The 24,914-nt window shown below is 44.4% G+C and overlaps 1 protein-coding gene across 4 annotated transcripts in view; it reads right to left on the bottom strand.

Moving 5' to 3' along the window:
- Positions 1 to 24,914, bottom strand: part of RCAN1 (regulator of calcineurin 1) — a 96,377-nt gene that overhangs the window by 5,469 nt on the left and 65,994 nt on the right. For 3 of the 4 annotated variants that reach the window (XM_041734994.1, XM_041734996.1, XM_041734998.1), the window contains exon 2: positions 2,300 to 2,473. In XM_041734994.1, the coding sequence (XP_041590928.1) occupies positions 2,300 to 2,473 (174 nt within the window). Of the gene's footprint in view, positions 1 to 2,299; positions 2,474 to 5,245; positions 5,437 to 24,914 lie in introns of those variants that run through there. The other variant, XM_041734995.1, reaches the window with a different exon arrangement.

Raw genomic sequence — 24,914 nt, 5'->3', positions numbered from 1 at the left:
GGCTTCCAAATCAGATGCCATAAACGAGGAAGAGGAAAAAAGATCCACCTTCCAGGAGATTAAAAAAAATAATAATAACATGAAACATTAACCCATGATGCTAGTTTGGGCTTAGAAGTTCTATCAGTGGTGAGAGGGGAATCCAGAAAGGTACTACATCTTTCTTACCAGTTGGGGTTTTCTTTGCATTTTAATTTTCACGAGGAGCATGCATTTACTTGAGTAAATCAGAAAAAGTTGCGGAGGGACTAAGTAATTATCCAGAACCTGACCAAATGCAGAAAGGGGTGTACTCACAACGAAGAATCCGTGGTCAGAACCCGTGCCTCCCATAGGCCACCAGGGGGCAGCGCATCCCAGCTCTAATTTACCCCTCAGGGCGCCAGGGAGCCCTCCTCCTCCCACAGTCAGGAAGCCTCCCTACCAGGTCTGTTGCTACACAGGCCTGGGAGCTCAGAACCCCAATGGGGGGAGGGGGCTGGTGGGCAGCTTTAATCAGAAAGCAGCATCCAAGAAGCTCCTTCCCCTTGGACCCTGGATCACCGTTCTATAATCGTACAGGACTTTGTGAGCTGCCTTGACAATGGGTCACCTATCATTGAAGATTGGAGGGAGGGGCCTGGGTGGCCCAGTGGTTGAGCATCTATCTGGCTTTGGCTCAGGGCGTGATCCAGGGTCCTGGGATCAAGTCTCTCATAGGGCTCCTCGCAGGAAGCCTGTTTCTTTGCGTCTCTGTGTCTCTCATGAAGAAAGAGAAAGAAAGAAAGAAAGAAAAAGAAAGAAAGAAAGAAAGAAAGAAAGAAAGAAAGAAACAGAGAAAGAAAGAAAGAAAGAAAGAAAGAAAGAAAGAAAGAAAGAAAGGTTGGAAGGAGGAGGACAAGTGAGGGGAGAGCTGGACATGTGGCGAGCAAGAGAAAAAAAGCAAAACCCTTCACAGCCCTTGAGGGCCCTGGGGTCAGGACTCCTGCTACCAGGAGGATCTCTTAGCCTTTGCTCCCTGTCTGGTTAACTCATTTTTTCCTTTCCAGCCAGGCCTGGCAGCCTGCGCTGAAGCACATGCCCCCACTTGCAAACTGCTGATTCTCCACGGAGCGGAGCTCAGCACTGCTCAGAACCTGTAGAGAGTGGGGACCCACTCAGGTCTGCTCTCCCTCTGGGACATGTCATTAGCCCCGACCCTTGAGCAAATCCCTGGGAACCTGCTGCACGGGATCTTGGAGTGCTAGAGTCTCCAGGCCCACAGCCTTGCACGCCATCAACCACCTTCTGGATGAGCAGGAAAGGTTCACCCAGTGTTACTCAGACCAAGGTCAGGGACCATTTCTGAGGTCGCTTGCTTTCAACCATATGCTGATGTTTTCTTAAGATAGGGGAGGCACTGAAGATTTAGAGTATGAACTTAGCCTTTCTCAAAATGAATTCTTCGAGTTTTAAATCAATGCAGGAGGGCAGCCCCGGTGGCGCAGCGGTTTAGCGCCACCTTCAGCCCAGGGTGTGATCCTGGAGACCTGGGATCGAGTCCCACGTCAGGTTCCCTGCATGGAGCCTGTTTCTCCCTCTGCCTGTGTCTCTGCCTCCCTCTCTCTATCTATCTCGCTCATGAATAAATAAATTAAAAAAAAATAAATCAATGCACGAGGTACACATTGACTGGGAAGGTTGTCCATCATACGTGGCTACGTAAAAGAGAAGGCTGTAGTAACCCCACTGTTTTGTGCAAGAAAATGAACTACTCTGTGTGTTTGCATATGTGAAGGAGAAAGTGTGCAAGGGTTCACACTAGATTTTCAAAAGTGGTTACATTAGGGGGAAGGCTTTGGAGGGAGGGTGGGGAAATGTTATTTATTTAACTTTAGGGACTTTTGTGTTATACTTGGGTTGTTTCAATATCTCAGGTTGCTTTTGTCACTCAAATGACAACATAGACATGCTTTTAAAAAAGGGTGTAGAAGAATGTTCGTTGGAGCATTACCTGTGACAGTGAAAAATCGGAAAACAAGAAAAACATCTGACAGTAAAGACTGGCTAAATGTGTCCTGAAGTATCTACATGGGAGACTATTATCTGCCTGTTATAAGGATCTTTTTTAAAAAAATTTGAATGTTGCAGTAAAATGATCATGAATGACGATACATGGTGAAAAAAAAGAACGAATGGAATAGCAGATGCTTTGTAATTTCAATATTGCAGCCAAAATGCATATCGTAAAAAGGTCAATGTTATAACATAATCAATGTATAAAAGCTACCTTTCAAAGGGGGGAGAGGGAGAAGCATGCGTGTCCAAGGATCCAACTCACCTGGGCAAAATATAATTTCATTTCCTTTCCGAGAAATTCAGTCTTATGCAGCTGGAGCCTAGCATCTGCTGCAGATAAGGGGTTGCTGAAGTTTATTCGGACTCGTTTGAAGCTCTTAAAATACTGAAAGGTGATATCCTTGTCGTATGTCCTAAAGAGGGATTCAAATTTGGCCTGAAAAGTAAAAGCAAAAATAAAAGGAGTTAGAACATCCCGGCGTAGGAGTCTTGTCGACTCCCATTACATTTCTTCTTGAGGAAGTGGACTGCTATCATTTCAAGAACACTCCCCAAGTTCTTTCTTAGAGAAATCAGAGACCCAGCCTTTCCTCTCTGAGGAAGATTTGCTCTTTCTGCCCTTTTAATTCCAGGACGGGTGATTTCAGAAGAAAGTAAGAATGTATGATTCATTAAATTCATTAATCAGCAGAACAAGTACCAATACTTAAACACCTCTTAGAGTCACAGAAACAGTCTTTTTAAAGTAGAGACAGACGAAAATAAAATAAATAAAATAAAATAAAATAAAATAAAATAAAATAAAATAGTAGAGACAGATGACATTCCAGGGAAGTCGGCTTAGTGATTTGTCACCTCCCACCCCCATCTCGGGCTGGCAGTTCCTAATGTCCAACAACCTTCCCCAGCCCCGTGAATTCCCATCCCACTGCTCAGTTTGGGGTGTTGCAGTGTGCACTGGATATTCTTTAGGGCTTAAGAACACCGAAGGCTGATTTGCAAACGAAAAATTCTATTGCACTGGGAAACAGCGAAGTTAATAAGAAACCTTGTGTTTCTTCATGTACAGGAAGAGGTTTAAGAAGAAATCTCCCTATTGTTTTCCCACTTGGTCTGTTACTTTTTAACCCACTAAAATAATACTAGCTTAAAAATTAAGGTTCTGCAAATGGACCCATTTCTGCAGGCTGGCTTTCACATGCGTTCGTTTCTAGCTCCAGTGTTACAAAGGCCAGTGAAAATCATGAAACAGCGTGAGCTCTCAGAATGGAAATGCCCAAGTTCAAAGGTGTCAGGCTTTGATTCAGGAGGGAGCTCAGCAGCCTTCTGGGAAAAGCTCTTTGGAGAGCCCCCTGCCGTGCTGGGTCCTGGGAGGGGGTGTCAGCAGGAGGCGGTGGGGGGAGCTGGGAGGGAGTTGACAGGCTGTCGAAACTTCCAGAGAGACTGTATGGGCTTGGAGGCATTGTGCTTTCTGAGTCTCTTTTTCCAGACTGAGGACAGGTTGTGGGAACTCTGTGAAAGGCAGAAAGGGCTGGCTGAGGGTCGGCTGGGAGCAGCGTGCCTTCTACAAAGGGAATCCACGCAGAAGAGGAGGTGGATGGGGCCCATCAAGTTCTTTGCAAGCCTGTGGAAAGCATGGTGTCTGCAGAGGGGCCAGAGGACGGCTTATAAGAGGGGAGAACATTTTCAAGAATATTCGGTGCTAGAGAGAGGTGAGGGAATGGGATCTCCAGGTGCCAGCCGTTGCACAAGCAGGACAGGACCTGAGCTCCAGCCTGTCTCCACTGGGCAGGTTGGGGTGGGGGGCGGGAACAACTCACAGACTTCCCCTCTTTGGATTCCACAGCTTTTCTTTAGTTTATGAGAATTTCCGAGGGGTTCTGCAGAGGGGAGAAGAATGAGAACAATGTGCAGCAGATGCTTCGCGGAGGATTTCATCTGGCTGCATGTGACTTTTTCTCCACCTCTCCAGAGCATGAGGACGGGCAAGTTTCTGGCACAGAGTATGGGCATAAATTTGGAATTTTGCATGACCTCATCAATAGGCATTGTGACCAACTGCTTCGTTTTGAAGTTATGATTCAGAATTTAGGGGGGATGACTTTGAGGAATATTTTTAGAATACAAGTCAGGGCTCAGGACCAGAACACAAGGCAAGGCACAGTATCTGCTAAATCCGTATTACTGTGATACCGTTCTCCTATAACATAATCTTATTTGTTCCAATAACCGATACCTGGTTATTACAGTTGTTGGATGGCATCGCTCTTCGATTAATTAAATAAATAATGAGATTTGACTCACACAAGGCTAATATGAAATACATGGGCTCTGTAGGCTTTTCATACATACAGTGTGCTCTGATATCTAGTTCAAACACCACAGTCCTGGCTCACAGGCGTCATACACAATTATGGAATTAGATTTAATTAAAAAAAACAAAACAGCAACAATGACACAAAACCTTCACAGGCTTCAATATGGTGCTGAGTATAAAGCATGGAAAACGAAGACCATCCCCAAACAGAACACAAAGAATTCATTCATATACGATACTGTTAAAGATCAATTAGACAGCTGGGTAGCTACTGATGGAAATCTTACATCTTAATCAAATGAAGAAGAAAAGCATAGTAATTAAAACGACTAATTATACTAATTACCATCAATGGGAGCTGCTTCCCAGGAGGTACACTTATCCCCGCACTTAAGTTATTTATCCAGTTTTATTATTTGCTATGGCTGCATTTTCTCTGCGAAAGACTTGAAAACTTGAGGACAGGCCCTTGTAATTACTACAAACATACAAACATCTTTATGCTACTTACTTCCTAAGATAAAACTAAATTATTCTGATCTCTGGATGTCAAAGTGAACCGCTCTATCCGCTGTCAGAAAAAGCTTCCCTCCAAAAGTTTACTTACAGCCTAAGGAGGATGAAAAACGCAGCATTAAAACTAGTTGCATTACTAGTCGGTCAAGGGACCTGGATGTTTTCAAATATTGAGAGCTTTAAAAATTCCTTCGCAGTTAAATCCTCAGGCAACAGCTTTTGACTGATAAAGCTCCAAGTATTTTGGACTTATCTCCAAACCCCCAAACCCACAAGACAGCCGCATCACACCCCTGCAAATATTTCAGTTAATAGTCCCAATTAACAGAAGGCTTTGCAAACCCTCAAAAATCACATTAGATTTAGAAGCCTTACCCTGGTTTCACTTTCGCTGAAGATATCACTGTTTGCCACACAGGCAATCAGAGAACTAAAACTGTAGTTAAAATTTCTAAAGTGCATCTTGCTTTCCTACAGTGAAAGCGCTAAGCGGTTCAGGCAGTCAAGCCCCCAGTGAGGTTCCTTTGCAAGAGGCTGTAAGTTCTTTCTCCAGCCAGCCCTTATAAAAGCACCGAAAGTCCAGCCCCCTGGGATTAAAAAAAAAAAAAAAAGGCACAGCTTTCAGAGCATCCTGTTTGGACAGCAAATTCCTGAGTCAAGTCCTGCATGCTTTCAGGCAGACAGAGACAGAGTCTAAGTTTCTACTGGAAAGAGGTGACGTCAACACCTTAGTCATTTTCCCTATGCTAATTAACTTTGCTTGGGGAGGGGATGGAAAAAACAGCCAAGGTTTGCCTTGCAGCTGCTTTATCAACCCCTCTTGGAGCATAGTTTCCATTGGTAGTAATTCCATTCAGCCACTCAGACACCATGCTCCTCAGCTGAATGGGACGATCCTTCTTAAGATGGAAAATGTTACAGAAGAAAAATGAGGAAGGTCCCAGCAGTAAACAGTCATTAGCCTCTAGGGGAGTTTCGGGCCTTTGGGAGACCTGGAAACCCAAGTCCTGACTAGTTGTTTGATCCCTATAATTCCCTGAAAACCTCAAAGTTTCGTGTTGGGGTATTAGGGAAAACATTTTGAAATCTTTCTTGGTCAGTGAACCCTGTTTTTAAAGAAAAAGTGGAATTCATTTTGAAATATGGCTTTTTTTTTTTTCCTTTTTTCCTAATTGAACTTTACTGGATGAATGTCCCAATTCCCGCTTGTATTCCGCGGTGGGAACGTGGGAAGAGATCCTCAAGCAATCCTGGGATTTTTTTTCACTGGAAAAACCTTATTATTGTAATTTGGGAACTAGGAATAGGCAACGCTTTGATCATTTTTCTAACAGCTATAGGATTCAGAAAAAGATACAAAAGCATTTTAGAGAATCTAGGCTGTGAAGCTGAGAAAAGAAACATTGCGGGCAGTTGTCTTGCTTTGAGACACATAGACAAAGTTTTGCTGTTGTTGCTGTTGTTGTTGTCCTTGTTGTTTAATAGGAAAGGAAGAAGAAATGGAAAGAAAATATGCTATGTTGAAAAGTTAGTTCAGGGGTGCCTGGGTGGCTCAGTGGTAAAGTGTCTGACTTCAGCTCAGGTCATGATCTTGGGGTCCTGGGATCGAGCCCTGAGGCTCCATGCTCACCAGGGAGACTGCTTCTCCCTCTGCCTGCTGCTCCCACCCTGCTTCTGCTCTGTGTCAAATAAATAAATAAATAAATAAATAAATAAATAAATAAATAAGTAAGTAAATAAATAAAATCTAAGTAAATAAATAAATACATAAAGTTCAGTTGGCCACTTTTTCAGGTAAGATGTCCAGCGTGGAGAAGCATACTGAGATGGTACGATGCCAGTTCTTTCCAAAGGCTGGAACTCTGAAGTTCTAAGCACTTTCTCAGTTTAGATCCCTTGGCAGCCTGAGTCCTAGGTCCTTTCCAATCTCCCCAATTTCATTATCACCTAAAGGCATTCAATTTACTGACAAAAAAAGTACTCTCCAGTCTAGAGGCACACAGAGACACCTCGTAAGCTTCCCAAAGTTAAACAGAACCCGGCCATTCACATGTAAAAATGAACTTCAGAGGATCATTAAAGTCAGCCAATAATAAAAAGAATATACACGATGGAGAAAAAACAAACCAGAGCATTTATCCCTCCAAAAAAGGAAAAGCAAAGTCTTCTCGGATGAATGAGTGTTGCTTAATTTCAATGCACGCTGCCTTGCTGCCAACTGCAGAGTTATGTAAGAAACCAGTTATGGTGTTTGCTTTGCCAAATTACCCATAACTCCCAACCTGAAAAGATCTAAATGCATATATTCTAAAAAAGTTTGGGACACTGTGAATAGTACCGGTATGCATCAAACATCGAGGGGAAGTGGTCACGTGAGCTGGTGCTTGTGCTCGGGTGTGCTGCTTGTTCAGCGTGGTCTGCAATGGGCCTCATGACACCTACAGGCTCTGGTGGTGGTAGTGTGGGTATGCCAGGTGTCGGTGGAGGGTGGGGGTGCTGAGCGGAAAGAGAGGGGGGAGGTAGGAGACACAGAACCACCTTCCCCTCCTCCAGAGAGGCTGGGGATGGCTCTGAGGTGCCCCCTCCCCCAGCACCCCACCAGCTCCAACCCCTGGCCTCTCCTTTTCTCTTTCTCCGGGAGTCCTTCGCAAATAGAGTTACAATGTGATCAGAGGAGGAAGAAGAGGCTAATTTCTCCGTCTTCATCATCATTTTCTTCTTTCTTTCTTTCTTTCTTTCTTTCTTTCTTTCTTTCTTTCTTTCTTTCTTTCTTTCTTTAGATTTTATTTATTTATTCATGAGAGACAGAGAGATACGCAGAGACACAAGCAGAGGGAGAAGCAGGCTCCATGCAGGGATCCCGATGTGGGTCTCGATCCCGGGACTCCAGGATCATGCTCTGGGCCAAAGGCAGGCACCAAACCGCTGAGCCACCCAGGGATCCCATCTTCTTTTTTTCAAATCATGAGATGAGGTTCCAGATCAGTTTGTGTGGGCAGATCTGAAACATTTGTATTCCTCTGAGACCAGAGTCCTGTGCTCCCCGGATATATAATTTTTGTTTCATTATATGGATGAAAACAACAACAACAAAAGAATAGTGTTGAAGACTGTTCATCTGTCTTTGCTCAAAGCAATAGACGATCCATGATCGATCTTTCAGTAGGCTGCCCCACCAGAAGCCTCATAAAGTGTGTAATTCCGTATCTGCCTTTGAATTGATTTCAAGCTCATTTGAACCCAATTTTGAACCCGAGGGCTCCCATTTTTACATCAAGAAGGGGAGCTCAAAATGATGGCCAACTGTCTGGAGGTTGAAAAGAATGCTCTCTGGCAAAACTCACCGGGTCACAAGAGCGACCAGGGCATTGGACCAGGAGAAGGGCACCTAGGGCCCACCAGCACAGGCTTCCTGGGCTCCAGCCTTGGCTGGCCAAGTGGAGAGACACCTGTCGCTGCCCCCAGAGGTAACGCTGCTGCAAGCTCATCTCGGTTTCCCTTCCTCTGCTAATCTGACAGCTCTCTTTAGGAATGTCTGCTCTTCTACTGCGTGTCTATTATACGTGAACTTGGATTTCTGGATGTCCTACGCCAAAGAATTACGTTGTCAATAGTGATTTTCCTCATGGAGGATAAAAATTCTTCCAAAACAAGTATTAAAAGGGTTGACTTTTTCCCAAATGTACCTCCCTTGCCATTTGGGAGACAAGTACATTCTTGATTCTTGTTTGCTAGTCGGATATAAGTGATTTGAAGACAGCAGTGCCTAATGTCTCATTAGAGCTCTTGAAAAGCATACTAAAACTTGCACTTAAAATAGTAACACTGACACCAGAAGTTAAAGAAGAAATGAAATGCTTTAGTCAACTGAAAGCCTTAGATGGTTTGCATTTCTTCCATTCGTATCATAAAAATCCTAAATGAATCTCTTTAACTTGCATTTGCTTGCTCTGGCTCCACGCACTTAGAGCATATTTTCACTAAGAAGTTTTCTATTTTCAGTGGGGGAAAAATGGAGATTTATGTTGAATTCCACTATTCGTGTTGCAGCATTCCTCAGGCAAGAGTTAGGATGACCTCAGCCCGTCCTTATAAACCCCAAGGAGTTTACAACTATGCCAAGAATGTGCCACGGGGGAAACTTTCTACAAACCGACCAGAAAGGGAAACTGAGTTTGGACTTTGATGTGCAAACCAAAGCAGAGCAAAGAATGAGGCAATCTGCGAAAGATTGAGGGGTGGGGTGGGGGGTGTGGGGAATGACACACCTGGCCGAGATAAAAGGTGTCATTTTAAAGAGCATTTATCTTGAATGCTAGTAGAACTTGCGGTTTAGTTGACTTTTTAGCTTCTGAGATAATGGAATTCTTTGTCACTTTATATTGGTAGCCCTTCTCTCTATAATGTGGAGCTTTGTTCTTCCAACCTACGCTACTATACAATGGAAAAACACAGGGGCTCACTCTGATTCCTCTGTATCATTTTCCGGCCTAAAAGATGTTATTAACTAAGGGGAGTGTCCTTGTCCTCAGCTTGTAAACCGCATTAATATCACATTCAGAGTTGTGGTAGGATCAAACAATGTGATGTAAGGCGGAGTGCCTAGCACAGCGCCTGAAACACAACTGGTAGTTGTGTGTTAGCTGTGATTCTACTTCCTACTTCACCTCTAATGATGCTGAGGTTGAGAAGGGCACACTTTAAGACGGGCCAGGACTCACCCTGGTCTTTCGATTGCAGATTCCAGGCTTGTTCCGTGGAACCACAGACCATGCCCACCAGCTGCAGTGCCTTCTGGTATTGTGGCTCATTTCCCCCTCTCTGTTCTCTCGGTCCCTCTGGCTGGACTGTCTAGGGCATTTTAGGATGTCTTCCTCTTCTAAGTGTCCCACTTGCACGTTGGTGGAGAGTTCTATGGATTCTCTGTGCCACCCTCCACTTTGCACTCCCGGCACACCACTTCAGACAGCTCCTGCAGTTGCAATACCTTTCAACTGGCCTCGCTGTCGTCAATTTTTTATTGCTCCAATATTGTATGTGATTCCCACTAAACATAAAATTTCCTGAAGCTGAGCTTGATGACATTCCTCTCCCATTGGAAAAACTTCAGTGATTTCCCATCGTTCCTTTGGTTGTAGATGAAGACTTTCACTTAGTATTCATCCATCCATGTACTCATCTATGCACACATGCATCCATCTATCCATTCTATCTATCCATCCATGCATCCAATCGTGCATCCATCTTTCCATCCATCCATCCACTCATCCATGCATCCATCCACCCATCCAACCATGCATTCATCCATGCATGCATCCATCTGTCAGCCCATCTGTCCATCCATGCATCCATGCATCCATCCATCCACCCATCCATGAATCTGTTCTTTCACCCAAGGAGTTTTAAGTGTTGGGGATTCAAGGGCGAACAAAACAGACAAAACACTCTGCCTTCATGGAGCTTACATTCTAGACAGGAAGAAAAGAAAAAGGAGAGAAACAAGATAAATGGGCAAAATACGCAGTGTTTTTAGACAGTGCTATGTGCTGGGGAAAAGGCACAGAGGAGGGATAGGAAGTCCTGGGAAAAGGAGATGTTGAGTGAGAGACTAGCCAGGGAAGGCATCCCTGAGAAGATGACATGTGAACGCATCAGATCTGAAGGAAGTAGAGGAGTGAACCACGGGATGTTGGGGAATAATATTCCAGTTCTGGGAACAGAATACCCAAAGGCGCCAAAGCACTGTGGCACATTAAAGGCCCAGTAGGAAGCTTCAAGTGGCTGCAGGAGGGAGACATAGAGAAAGTGGTTGGGAACAAGGCCATGTGAGCCTTTTAGTCCTGAAAGAACTCTGGCTTATATTCTGTCTATGATGGTAGCCGGGGTTTGGAGCATGACCTGACTTCCACACAACAGAGCCCATGCAGTTCCTTAGTTCAGAATCAAGCAAACAGCAGGGTGGAAGCAAGATGTCCAGGGAGGCATGAGGCCTTCCCCAGCCATGGAGGCCACAGCTCTTTTAGGTACACCCTTGGCCATGCTTTCTCTCCTCACTTCCCTCAGCCAGAGAGACTCTCTTTGTCTCTTCTCTGCCCATCAAACCTCTATTCACCCTTTAAAGCCCACCACAGACACTGCTTCTCCAGGAGATGCCCCTCCTGACTAAATGTCCTCTCCCTCCTTTAACCCTGGGGACCCCCCTGGGCTCTCATGGTTGTCTGCCTGGCATCCCAGTTCTGTTCTTCTCTGGCGCTCTCCTGATTGCAGTGTAAGCCACGTGGGGGCCATGCCACTCATCCTGCGCTTCCTGGAGATGCAGAAAACTGTTTGTGACATTCAGAGATGCCCTAGGGTGGGCCCATCTGAGGCAGGTAAATTGCATCAAAGAGCATCCACAGGGCATCAAAGGGCCATGGCCCTCAGTGCTCCTGACTGAAGGGTGTCCTGTGTCTTTGTTTTGAGCAAAGGCCATGCTCTTCCTTTCCATCACAGGACATAGTGGGCCACCCGTAAAGGCACATGTGTGTTCAGAGCATGCCGGCCCGTTCCTGAGTGTACCTTCTCTGTTCTCATTCTGGGTGACCCCACAGGACACCCAGGCACTGGGGACTGAGTCATCAACCCTAGACTCGGATGTCCCACCCATGGGACACTACTAGAATCCAGTGATTCTTATGGCCACAGCAGTAGTCTCAACAATCCTCTACATGTGGGAAGAACATATTCAACTTAATACACTTCCACCTCTTTCAATGCTTTTTTTATATCTTTTTAAAATACCTATTTTTATGGTATGTTCTATAAGGAACCCAGTGTGGGGCTGAAGTTGTGTAGATTTTACGAAGAACGCTTTTACTGGTAGATGGACTCAAAAATCTTTTGCCAATAAGATTCATGATCAACACCCATGGAGCCCATTTGTCTACACAGTAGTGTGATTAAATTCCCCATTGTCTTTGAGCTTTGCCGTAACCATCAAGTGTAAGAAAGAGAGCAGGAAAAATGTTCTTTTTGCTCTGCAAAGGAATTTCCATTCTTGTTCTCTTTTAGGAGTAATCAGGGAACCGGCTGGGAGAGGCCAGATTTGGGTTCAGGAATTTATTGCTTTTAGCATGGCTTTATTACTGGTAAAATCTGCTTGGTCATAGGGAGAGGCCTCCATTTCAATGAAAATGTAAAACAAAGCAGGTCACCTTTCTGCGGATGGGCTTTGAGATTCCAACCAGAACCCTCTAGAAAAAAATGGGCAAGTGGTGGTTCTCCCATGACAGGGGATGATGCCTAAAAAGAAAACCATCTTAAATGCAGATCACCTTTATGTTTAAGAAGCATTAATCTTCTGGATCTATAGGATAATACAGAAGAAATGATATTAATACTAAACTTCCGCCTGGCACATTTCTGATAATTTGAAAAATAGAAGAGCCTGAAGGATCTGATGCCTTGCTTGCATGGATTCGTACAAGACAGTGTACGCTTAGTTTGTATTTCTGGGATAATACAGAACCGTCAAGGGCTTAAATAAATAATATGGGTGGCTTATTGATGCCAGTGCCAAAAAAGGATGGAAACAATGTTGAAACTGCTAGGGGCACCTGGGTGGCTCAGTCGGTTAAGTGGCTGCCTTCAGCTCAGGTCATGATCCCTTCGGGTCCTGGGATCGAGTCCAGCTTAGGGTTCTGCACTCTGTGTGTGGGGGGGCCTGCTTCTCCCTCTCCCTCCATCCTTCCCCCTGCTCATGCTCTCTCTCTCAAATAAATAAATAAAATCTTAAAAAAAAAAAAACAACCCAGTGGTGAGGCTGCTAACCACGTATTTAAGCAGAAGTGCAAGCATGCTTTTTTAAAACTTACAGTGGAGATTTTTTTTTTAATTGCGATCATAAAAAAAAAAAAAAGAAAAGAGAAGAAATAAAACGAAATAATCAGTTGATTAGGAAAAAGTAGGGAGAAGAGCATGTTCAAATTTCTACCTTAAAAAAAGGGGTCAGAGTTCATATAAGATTTCACCTTGATTGTTAAATTCCACATGCGCTCAAAATCCCATTAACTTTTGTTTCCGGATTACCTCACTCTTTCCTTAGTACATAAAGGTTAACCACCCCTCTGTAACTTCTTGGAAACGCACTGCTTACAGGGTTTAAGATGGAGAAACAGCCATAGGCAAATCAGAACTTTACTTAATGAATGACCTGGAGACCAGCAGACAGGGATTAAGGGAGGTAACGTTTATTTAGAGATGACTGGGGCCCAAGCCACCCTAATTAATCATCCCTTATTTGCTCCCTGTAATCTCTGCCTTTCCAGACCCACCTTGCTTTAATTACAGATTTTAACTTCTGCCTTGATGCCTCCCTCAGCAAAGGCATGATCCTGCGGGGACAAATCTCCGGAGGGAGGAAGTGTATGGGGCAGGAAGTATATGGGAGCGGGCTGGCCACAGTCTGTGCCCTTGCTCACTCCCCAGGACCTGGTCATCTCTCATTCCAGCGTGCAACAGCTTTCCAGGACCTGCACTCATTCATTCCCATCGAGTAAATCCCTTACCCCTCAAAGTATGAGCTCTCCTTCCTAGTGTGAGCGCTGACTTGGAAGAGCTCTGATCCTTTCGTTGCTATATTCCACACTCATCTGGGAAGAATTTACACAACTGAACCCTGGCCAGGATGTGTGCTGCCGGGAGGCAGAGGCCAGGTGTCCTTCCAGTAGCTTCTCCCAGGGAACCTGGCACAGTGCTGCGGCCCTGCAACACCCTATCGATCCCCAGGGGGAACAGCTGGCTACATTAGTAGAAGATGGAAAGGGGAGAAGGTTTTGGAAGACAGGGGAGAGCGGGGAGCAAGATCAAAATCCGTCAATCTGTAAAACCGAATGTAAAACACAGTTTTCCAGAACTTGGCTATGCAGAGTTCATAGCCACGCCCACTCGAAAAACTCAGGAGTCAGCTCAGAAACAGTTTTTCACCAAATGCAGGAGAAAAGTGTGTCATGTGTGTGCTTTCCTGCTATTTCCATCCCCACCCCCAGGCCCCTGTTTCCGTGTCTGTAGCTGAGAAGTTACCAGAGCATATGCTGTCTTTTCATACTGATGTTGCCTTCTTTGCTGATTATTTAAAAGTCTGATAATAAGTTGCAGGAGGAAGTGTATCCTGTCTTCATGAGGATGACGTGAAGATTTAAAATACACTTAAAAAGATAAAGTAGCAGCACAGAATAAACAAGACCCACCGCCACCACCACCACAACTTGGGTATCAGCACTCATCACCAAAAAAGAGAACAACCAAGTCAACTTTGTTCATTAGGGAAATTTGGGTGTTCTCGTCAGGTGACTAGAAGTTGGCCACACACACCTTTGCACCACAGTGTCTGGGATGGAAGAGCTGTCCCCTCGGAACAGGGGAACTGGCAGGTCAGTTTGCTGGTTGTGAATTGGCAGCTCCCCAACATTTAAGAAAAAAATTAGTTGTCAATATTTAAAAGCCGGGAGGTTTCATATAGAAGTAGAATACCTGGCTTCTTTGGAGGTAAAGAAGATATACCAATTTAGGGCCCAGAAGGCCACAGGGCTATGGCTGGAGTGGTGGCTAAACTCTGTGCCTCTCCAGCAATGTCCCCATTGCTCCCGACCCCAAAGGCATCTGAGCTTTTGGCCTCTGGCTTAATTTAGTAGTCATCAAAAATAGATTAGTCCGTTGCTGTGAGCCAGACATTGAGGGCTAGGGGTACACATGAAGCTGCTCACCCGGCCCATCCCCATGGCTCAGAATGTTCTATGTCACATAATCTCCTTCAAATAATACACTTAGGGAGCATGCCTGTCACTCCTCACATGGAAATTCTTTATTTTATTTTTTTCTGGCCGTTCGCAGGCGCAACACATTGTCATAAGTGACTCCCTGGACATTTGCTGGATGTTTTCTTCCATCCCTGCAATTATACAGTAACGCCAGTGAATGGCAGAGACATTATTATAGGTTATTATAGATTATGCTCAAACATCTACAAACTACAGTTGGTTTCTTTAGAAATTGTTAGTAAGATGTGACTGGGTCATACCAGAGAGGCAGACAGAGTGGCTAAGAATAAGAACCTTAACACACTTAGAGATTTCTACAGAACTAGCTTATGATTGATGGTGGGAGAAAGGTTTTGTCATGAGTGGCCTTAGAAGATGGGGTTAGAGACGATCTGAAAGTAGAGTCCAGGTATTTTCAGAGTAAGGCTTTTAAGACAGTTCTTTAAAAGACCATTCAAAGGGCCCCTGGGTGGCTCAGTTGGTTAAGTGTCTGCCTTTGGCTCAGGTCATGATCTCAGGGTCCTGGGATCGAGCCAGCATGGGGCTCCCTGCTCAGCAGGGAATCTGCTTCTCTCTCTCCCTCTGCCCCTCTCCTTGCTCTTGCTCTCTCTCTCTCTAATAATAAGTAAAAAAAAAAAAATCTTAAAAAAAAAAAAAAGACCATTTAAGCTGCCTTTGTAAAGATCTAGGATACAGTTTGATCAATCTTCTTATGTTGAAATACCTCTTAGAAAGACTGTGCCTGAATTCATCCTTTAAAGAAACCCTCCCCAAGAGTCTAAGCTGCCCTGGCTCTTTCATGCTGAAGGAGATCATGATGGTACTACTATCCTCTGTAGAGGTGAATAACGTAGCATATACAGTAATCAATCACTGGGGTCTGCTGAGCCCCCACTCCCCACAACCCCTCAAACCAACCAATAAATTTAACAGGCTGCTTCTATACTCTGAGACAGATGTTCTTGTGCAGGAGGTTTATTTGGGAGGTGGACTCAATACCCAGGGAAAGGAGGGTGGGGGGGGGGGCAGGACAGGGAGAAACAGAGACTGAGCAGAGGAAGACTAAAATTACAATGTCCCAATGGGATCCTTGGTGATCCTGTGGGGAGTTCTGAAGATGGCACAACCCCAGCTGGAGAAGAGCTACCCCAAGGGGATAATTGCCCAGGGCAGCTGGGGTGGGGGGGGCTCAATTCCTTTATTACTGAAGGGTCTTGGAGTGTATTACTATGTCCACCAACCGACCAACCAACCAACCAACTAACCAACTACCCATCTCTTCCAAGACCAAGGAACCAACAAGTTCTAAGGTCAAAGAGTTGTACACTAAGTTAATCATCTGAAATATCTCACAAATAGGACAAACTTTAAACAGGATAGCATGAGAATACTACTGATTGCCTTCCAAATCATTAGCTCATCTATCCATGTTAAGGAACTTAAAAAAAAAAAAAATATATATATATATGGTTAAAAAAAAAAGCAGTAAACTCAACAGTTTTAGACTTTTAGTATTAACCACATCAATTGAAAACCCAACAAGTTTACTCATAAGAATTCATTCTGAGGAAATCCATATAGCTGTGGGCAAAGAGTCAGATGCAAACATATTTCCAGCAATGCTGCTTATGCAAATAACATACCCCAAGCAACCTCAAGATTCAATCAGTGACCAGCTAAGTAATATGCCAAATCCATTCCATAGACTACAGAGCCTCCCATACTACGGAGGTGAAAACTAACCAATGACACCATAAAGATGTTCACAACTTGCTGTTAAGAGAAAAAAAGCAGGTTACAAAGCAATGTCTACTGCTGTGATCCATTTTGGTGAAAAGAAAAAAAATACATATGTTAGTATAAGATTGTGATGTTTTCCTTTTTTGCCTATTTGAACTTATTTGTATTTCACAGTGAACATTTATATAACTTTTGTAAAAACCAAAAGGCTTCTACTCCCCCCCTCACCCAAGCCCCCATTATCTGCTGTATATCAATGGTCTCAGAAACCGTGGTTAACAGATAAGCTATTCAAGGTTAAACGTTAGGGAGAGGAAATCTGCCTCTTTTTTGTTTTTTTTTTTAGGCATAATAGTATGGTATGTGGCTTGAATTTGTCTGTGTGGTGAGTATTTGTTACACACAATTCCCAAACCTGGTGTTTTTAACCTCTTAATATTTGGGGGTGCCAACTGTTGAAACAATTTCACTTCTTACCTAAATATCTTTAAAAAGGAGGGATTTCACCGGAAAATATTTTTTTCTTTGGTAACCTCTCTTGCCAACCACTTTTATCTGGTGAGGTGCCCAGCTGTGTTGACTGGGCCATTCTCGCTAGAGCCAGGGCCACTACTGCCTGCCAGGGGACAGTGATGTGGCTGTCCTGCTCCCCAGTGCTGAGCTCCGCAGGAGTGTGCACAAGTCTCCTGTGCCACACTCTGCAGGCTCCAGGCTGTGGCTGGCAGAAAACATGGGATTCTGGAAAATCTCCTCTGTAGGCCTTCCAGAGGACCCCCAGCACGATGTCTTCTCTGAGCAAGAACTATCAAATTCTTTTTTGTCACTGCCCTGTCCCCACACCTACCCCCTCCTCATTTGCGCTTTCTCCACTCTTCTTGCTGTCCCAGAATCACATCCAGATCTCTCTTTCTCCTTGGGATGGCCCTGCCCGCTGCATCTTCCTTCTAACAAGACTGGAAGTTTACCTAATGAATTCTCTCTCTCTCGCTTTTTTTTTTTTTTTTCCCATTACAGCATTAATGATGACAGCTGTCCAAGTATAAGACCTCCCAGGGAAGATGTATTTAATCAGCAAATTATGGAGCTCAAAGTCTCATCCCCAAAGGAATAAACACATTGCTAAGAGGAAAATTCTAGGCAGCAAATCAGTTATGGGGGTTACACTCCCCTAGACAGGTGGGCTTTTCTGGGGCTGGGTTCTACCTACCTGGAGGTGAAACACATACATTTGGAGCACCTACATTGAGCAACTCTTTTTTTTTTTTTTTTTAAGATTTTACTTATTTTTTTTTAAAGATTGCATTTATTTATTCATGAGAGACACACACAGAGAGAGGGACAGAGGCACAGGCAGAGGGAGAAGCAGGCTCCATGCAGGAAGCCCGACATGGGACTTGATCCCAGGTCTCCAGGATTATGCCCTGGGTGGAAGGCGGCGCTAAACCACTAAGCCACCCCAGGCTGCCCAAGGTTTTATTTATTTATTCATGAGAGACACAGAGAGAGGGGCAGAGACACAGGCAGAGGGAGAAGCAGGCTCCAGGACTCGATCCCAGGACCCCGGGATCATGACTTGAGCCACAGGCAGATGCTCAACCACTGAGTCACCCAGCTGCCCCATCACTTCTAGCTTTTTCTGACTAGTGTGAGCATGGTTTATCTTTCTCTGTCCATTTATTTTTTATCTCTATGTGCCTTTATATTGATTTTTAAAAAGACTTTATTTAAGAGAGAGACAGAGAGAGAGAGCATAGGAAGAGGGAGAAGTGTCTTTATATTTACAGTGGGTTTCTTGTTGATGACATCTGATGGGGGTCTCGTTTTTTGATCCCCTCTGACGATCTGATCACTGACGTTCAAGGTGATCTCACTTAGGTGGATTTCATAGCTACCATATTTGTTACAGCTTTTGACTCTTTTTTAAAATCCCTGCCTGTTTCTTTTCCCCTTCCTCCTTTCCATCTCTCTGGCACATTCCTGGGTGGTCGTAGGTACCATTCCATAGGCTTAGGGTAGGCCTGTTTATAGGAACAGACATCTGGAAGCCTGCACCTGGGTCTCTGCAGGCTACTTGACAGCAACAGGACCTGGCACTCAAGGCAGAAGACATGTCTTGGGAGCATTCTAGAAGGTGAGCCTTGGAAAATGTGCCACCATGGCTTCTTTGAGACATTCCTAACTTGGGTGTTAGGAAGCAGCTTGTCCCTCCCTCTTGTCCCCTCTGCTTTGGCCTCCATTTCACTCTCAGAAGCAAATCCAGCATCTAGAACACGAGTGGCTCCTGCGATCTCTCCCCATACGTCCTGCCCTGTCTTCACCACCAGCCACACTGTCCTGGCTCATCAGTGCTCCCCAGGCTTCTAGGGCTCAGGGCTTTCATCTAAGCTGCTTCCTCTGCCTCCTGCATCTTCTCTGGGCCGAATCCCACTTGAATAATAATTTAAATATCATCTCCAGGGGCACAGACGTTGCTCTAGGACCCAGGGATGTGGTTATTCCTTCCTGGCACCTATAATGACTGCAGTTGGTTCTGGGTTTATCTTGTTAACATCCATTTTCCCCGCTGTGCACGCCTCAGGAGTTGTAAAATGATGGTCTAACTGCGTTTTCAACTTGAAAACATGACATAGAGCATCGAGTTAGCAATTCTCATGTGATGTACGGTGCACCAGGATAGGACATGTTGCGCTTAACTCTGCAGTGGGTTTATTCTGATGATCTGCACTGCAGATGTTTGTCTTACTGTTAACAACTTACACTGAGGGTGTGATCTAGGTATAGTGTGTCGAAGCCAAGGCTTAGAGTTTGCCACGGGAGTAGAACCCGTATTGAATCTTGTATGAAGAGCTATTTGTTTATATTATATAGCTAGGCTACTTTGCTACTTTTGAAAGGAATTCAGAAGAGGTCCTTAAAAAACTAAAATTAGGGATATAGGTGGATAGAGGTTTAGATGTCTAAGGAATATTTGCATAGTAGGATGAGAATATAAGTAAAAGGCACAATGGTTGCTACAGGGCTGACCCCAAACAGCCAGAGCAATCTTGAGAAAGAACAGGGCTGAAGGTACCATGCTCTCTGATTCCACTCTACACTACCAAACGTAGTAATCACAACAGTATGGCACACAACAGGCACACAGGTCAATGGAACAGAATAGAGGAGCCCAGAAATAAACCCATGCTATATGGCCAATTAATCTATGACAAAGAAGGCAAGGATATCCAGTGGGGAAAAGACAGTCTCTTCAGCAAATGGTGCTGGGAAAACTAGACATGTAAAAGAATGAAACTGGGGGTACCTGGGTGGCTCCGACAGTTAAGCATCTGCCTTTGGCTCAGGTCCTGATCTCAGGATGGTGAGATGGGAGCCCCGTCAGGCTCTGCACGCACTGCAGAGTCTGCTTGAGATTCTCTCTCTCCCTCTTCCTCTACCCCTTGCTCCCCACTCCACCCCGCTTGTGCTCTTGTGCACTTTCTCTGTTTAAATAAATAAAGAAGGGCTGCCTGGGTGGCTCAGTGGTTGAGCATCTTGCCTGTGGCTCAGGTCATGATCCCAGGATCCTGGGATCAAGTCTTACATCAGGCTCCCCAGAGGGAGCCTGCTTCTCCCTCTGCCTATGTCTCTGCCTCTCTCTCTGTCTCTCATGAATAAATAAACCAAATCTTTAAGATAGATAGATAGATAAATAAATAAATACTTTAAAAAAACCCACTTGTAAATTTCCATCATCTAGCACTCCTTTCTCTATTCACTCAACAAACATTATCTGAGCATCCACAGCCCCTGTGAGATCAGGGCATTGTGACATGGCCCTGCTCTCAGGAAGCACCCACCCAGGTCGGAGTAAAGGGCCTGGACACAGACCTGTCCTTCAAGCCTTAGCAAGCACTGGTAGGAGCCATGCTCATCGAAGAACAGGGAGCGATGAGTGCCATTGAGGGCAGAACCGCAGGTCAGGAAGCAGTCAGATAGATGGAGGTACTCTATATGTGACTTTATGTTGACAAAACTGAACAGAATTTGCTGGAACAGCCCCTCCTGAGCCCCATGTCTGCAGTTGGGGCTGGGGCGGGGGGTGGGGGTACGGAAGGCTGGGCTGGCCTTCTTGGTTCAACAGCTGCACATGCTGCTCAGCGGTTCGCATGATCCCTCAGAGAAACCAGATCAGAAAGCAAAAGCCAAGCAAAGTCAAAAAAGTAGCAACACTAGCCCCCCAACCCAGCCTTTTTTCAAGGTCATCGCCTCAAGTGTGCGCCTTGCCCATGTGGGAGATAAAAGCATTGCACCTGCGGGTCTGCACGTGTTACCCAGGCTTCCAGAACCCAGCCAGAGGACAATCTCAACGCCGCCTGGTATTTCCTCACGAAAGCTTGTGTTGGTGGAGTCCTTGAGCAATGGTTCCCCCCCACAGAAACGTGATGGGAGCCATGACCAAGAAAGTCACTTTACAAATGAGGAAGTAGATCTCGAGCTCCTTGTGGCTTCTGATGAAAACTGCAGCAATGTGGGGCAGAGGTAAAAGGAAACCCTAAAAAAAGCAGATGTGTTTGCTCTTGTGGAGAATGAGGGAGATGAGCCCTGTGTGGGAGGCTATTTCTCCCAGCGCTTCCCAGCACTTACACCTAATCAAGTTTTGGGATGAAATCACGTTTCCTCATGTGGCCCTGTGCTTTGCATTCTAGACTATCACCCCTTGGGTCCCCACCACCACCCTCACCCCAAGTACCAGCAGCTGTCCCGCCACTGCTGTGCCCCCCATGTCTCCTCTGGCTTTTCAACCACCCCTGGGAGGTCAACCCTGGGATCTAAGATGAACCAGGTTTCTTCTAACCTGCTAAAAATAGCCCCAGCACACCAACACATCCACACGTTCATTTAATTTCTTGGTCAAAAGGAAAGGATGGCCTCTTTTCATACAGGGCTCCTTGAAGACGTGTCCTTTCAAATGGGTCCAAAGAAGATATCATCTGAATCTCAACTGCTTGGCTGAAAAACACATGCAGAACGATTTCAGAGGATCCTGAATAAAATGAAATTCCTCAGAGACACAGCATGCTCTTTGATCATCTGAAGGACGGCAGAAGAAAGTGATTTACAGAAATATAATGGCTAACAGCAAATGTTTCAGTGACTCAGAAAATGGTTAGCAATCACATGAGGCGAAAGTTCATTTTTTTCCATGAAAAAAAAACCCCAAAATCAAAATACTGCCTATTAGCAATCTCCTGCTCCAAACATTTACCAGCAGACTTACTCAACAGTGGCTCTAAGAACTTTTACAATTTACTGAATGTTGGCTCTAAGAAATGACATAAAAATACTGACTCTACGCACTTGTTTGCTGTTTCTTCCTTATCATTAATATTTTTTTAATGTAGAAACCGTTTTCTTTGTTTCAAAATAAAGAGCTTTTAACTCAAAGCCACTGACAGGTATAATGGAGCATTAAGTTATTTGAAAATTGTAGCTGAAGAGCAAAACTATCTTTGTAATTTGCAGATAAACACGGCACTTGCACAGAAGTCATGACAGCCCTTCAGATCAGAAAGTAGAAGTCACAAGGCCTGGCAACAGCGCAACATCCACCGTAGCAGGAACTGAAGAATAGGAGGAAACAAGCTGAGAATAGCGATGGGTTTCCCCTGAGATGTATATTTTACAAGAAACATTCAATTCCATTTGAGATATGGAAAGACAGTATGTTTTTCCCATGAAAGGGGGAAACAGGAAAGGTATAAGTAGCTTGACCCATTACTATGTCGTATTTGGAAAATGGAAAAGGTTGAGAAAATTAGTCATAAGTACATGACTTGTTAAAAATGACTTTCTGGGTAGTAGGGACATATCTGCACGGATGAACACTTCTCAAAAGCTCTATCTTGGGGTCCATGCTTTTCAAAGTTTTACACAGTTAACAAGATAGTGGATTTTGGGGGGAGGGTGTTTTCTTTAGAACCCAAAGGGTCACAGAAAGATTCTCAAAGGCTGCAGCCATGTTGCCCCCACAATCAAGGAGCAGTGGGGTCAGGGAATGCCCCCAGCACCCAGGAGCATCAGGAGCCTGAGCCAGGCACAGGGGACCCCCCTCACTCCAACACACTCCAGACAGAGGGGCATTTCCAGGGGAGTCAAGAGGAGAGCTTTCATGGGCAACCAAGTGGTCACTCAGGCCTACTGCTCTGGATATGGATATGTCACACATCCCCTTCTCTGTATCCCCTAATCTACTCCTGCCATGTAGGCAAACCACCCCCCAAAGGTAGAGAATTTGGAAAAAATACAACAGAAAAAGAAAGGCCAAGAAAATGAGATAAATTAAGTATCTGGCCCACTGCTTTGGACTGAATTGTCTTCCCCAAATTCATATGGTGAAGCTCAAACTCCCACTGTGGTGGCCTTAGGAGGTGGGGTGTTTGGGAGGTAATTAGGTTTAGATGAGGTCATGACCCTCACGATGGGATTGGTGTTCTTACAATGAGAGGAGGAGAGGCCAGGGCTCGCTCACTTGGTGCCACATGAGTACACAGAGAGAAGGCAGCCATCCTCAAGCTTCACTAAAAAGGTGCAAACGGTTCTCACCAGAACCAACCACGCTGGCACCCTGATCTCAGACCTCTGGGAATCTAGACCTTGAGAAGCCACCCAGTCTATACAGAATTTTGTTACAGCAGCCCAAGCTAATACACCCCCTTACCACGCAAGCTTTAGAAACAGGATTTTGAACCAGAGGCTATGGATTCTCAGCCCACGTCCTCAAGAACTGCGCTTTACTGCTTTTTGGAAACATAACTTTTGTGGGTTCACAGCTGGAGAGGATTTTGCCTCTGGATGAATGTACCTGGAGTCTCACCCATACCTAATTCAGCTGGTACATAGATAAGACTTTGGGCTTTGGAGTAGCTGGCGCAATGAGTTAACACTTATGGGGCTATTGGAATGGAGTGAATGTATGCTTTACTGCTTTTTAAGAAGCCCTAAATCAAGACACTCAGTGTACTTTTGGCCTTCAAAGCTACATACAGAATTTGCTTTATTTTTATTTATTTACTTTTTAAGGATTATTTATTTATTCATGAGAGACATACAAAGAGAGGCAGAGACACAGAGGGAGAAGCAGGCTCCATGCAGGGAGCCTGATGCGGGACTTGATCCTAGGACCCCGGGATCATGACCTGAGCCCAAGGCAGATACTCAACCACTGAGGCACCCAGGCGTCCCTCGAATTTGTTTTATATGCTTAAGTATGTACTCAATGATTAAGAATTTGGAAATTAGCATAGCAATGCTTCAGAGGTTAAGAGGTACAAATGTCAAGTTATAAAATAAATTAAGTCACAGAGACATAAAGTACAGGATAGGGAGTAGAGCCAAAAATGTCATAATAGCTATGTATGGTGACAGGTGGTACTGGGAACATTTGTGCTGTATGTAAATGTGGATTCATTACATGGATTCATTCATTATACACCTGAAACTATGAAGATTGTATGCCAACTATACTTCAATTACAAATTTTTTAAAGGGGGATCCCTGGGTGGCTCAGCGGTTTAGCACCTGCCTTCGGCTCAGGGCGCGATCCTGGAGTCCCGGGATCGAGTCCCATGTCGGGCTCCCTGCATGAAGCCTGCTTCTCCCTCTGCCTGTGTCTCCACCTCTCCCTCTATGTGTCTATCATGAATAAATAAATAAATCTTTAAATCTTTAAAAAAATTTTTTTTAAATAATCAAATTAGTTCTCTTAATAAAATGACATATCTTTGATATCTGCAAAAGCTCCCTGACCATCTCTTAAACTGGAGAAGCTGGGTTTTCAGATTTAAACGGGGAAAGCATGGGTGCCTGGGTGGCCCAGTCTGTTAAGCGTGATCTCTTGATTCAGTTCAGGTCGTTATCTCAGGGTCTTGAGATTGAGCCCCGCAATGGCAATGGGCTCTGCGCTCAGAGTGGAGTCTGCTTAAGATTCTCTCTCTCCCGCTTCCCCTGCCTCCTGCCTCCCGCACTCTCTTGCTAAACAAACAAACAAACAGGGAAAGTAGGGTTTTCAAAAGGGTAAAAATGATAAAAAAAAAAAAAATGTCAAGTCAGTACATGCTTAAGATTTAAATTCTCTACAATATCAAAATTTTTCAAATATGAGTATGGTACTTTTTAAACAGCCTTTTTTGATACATAATTTAAATATCATCATAATACTTTGAAAACCTGTCTTTAAATTGTGATAAACCGATATTTTGCTTAACATCGTAAGAAATATCGGTATAGCTGAAAAACATTGTTCATGATCACTTCAAGAGCTATTATTAACTTCTATATCTACCAGTAAATCTACTACATCTGGTGCCAAATATGCTGGCAGGAGAATGTTGAATTTTGTCTTAACACCATCTAAATAAAATGCTATTTCTTCTAGGTTGTATTGCAAACCCATGTGAAGGACTATAACAGTATAGTTAATTATATATATTATATTATATATATTATATTATATTATATTATATAGTATT

Source organism: Vulpes lagopus, chromosome 20 (assembly GCF_018345385.1).
Source record: "Vulpes lagopus strain Blue_001 chromosome 20, ASM1834538v1, whole genome shotgun sequence".
Lineage (NCBI taxonomy): Eukaryota > Metazoa > Chordata > Mammalia > Carnivora > Canidae > Vulpes > Vulpes lagopus.
This window is presented reverse-complemented; position numbering and strand designations above follow the sequence as displayed.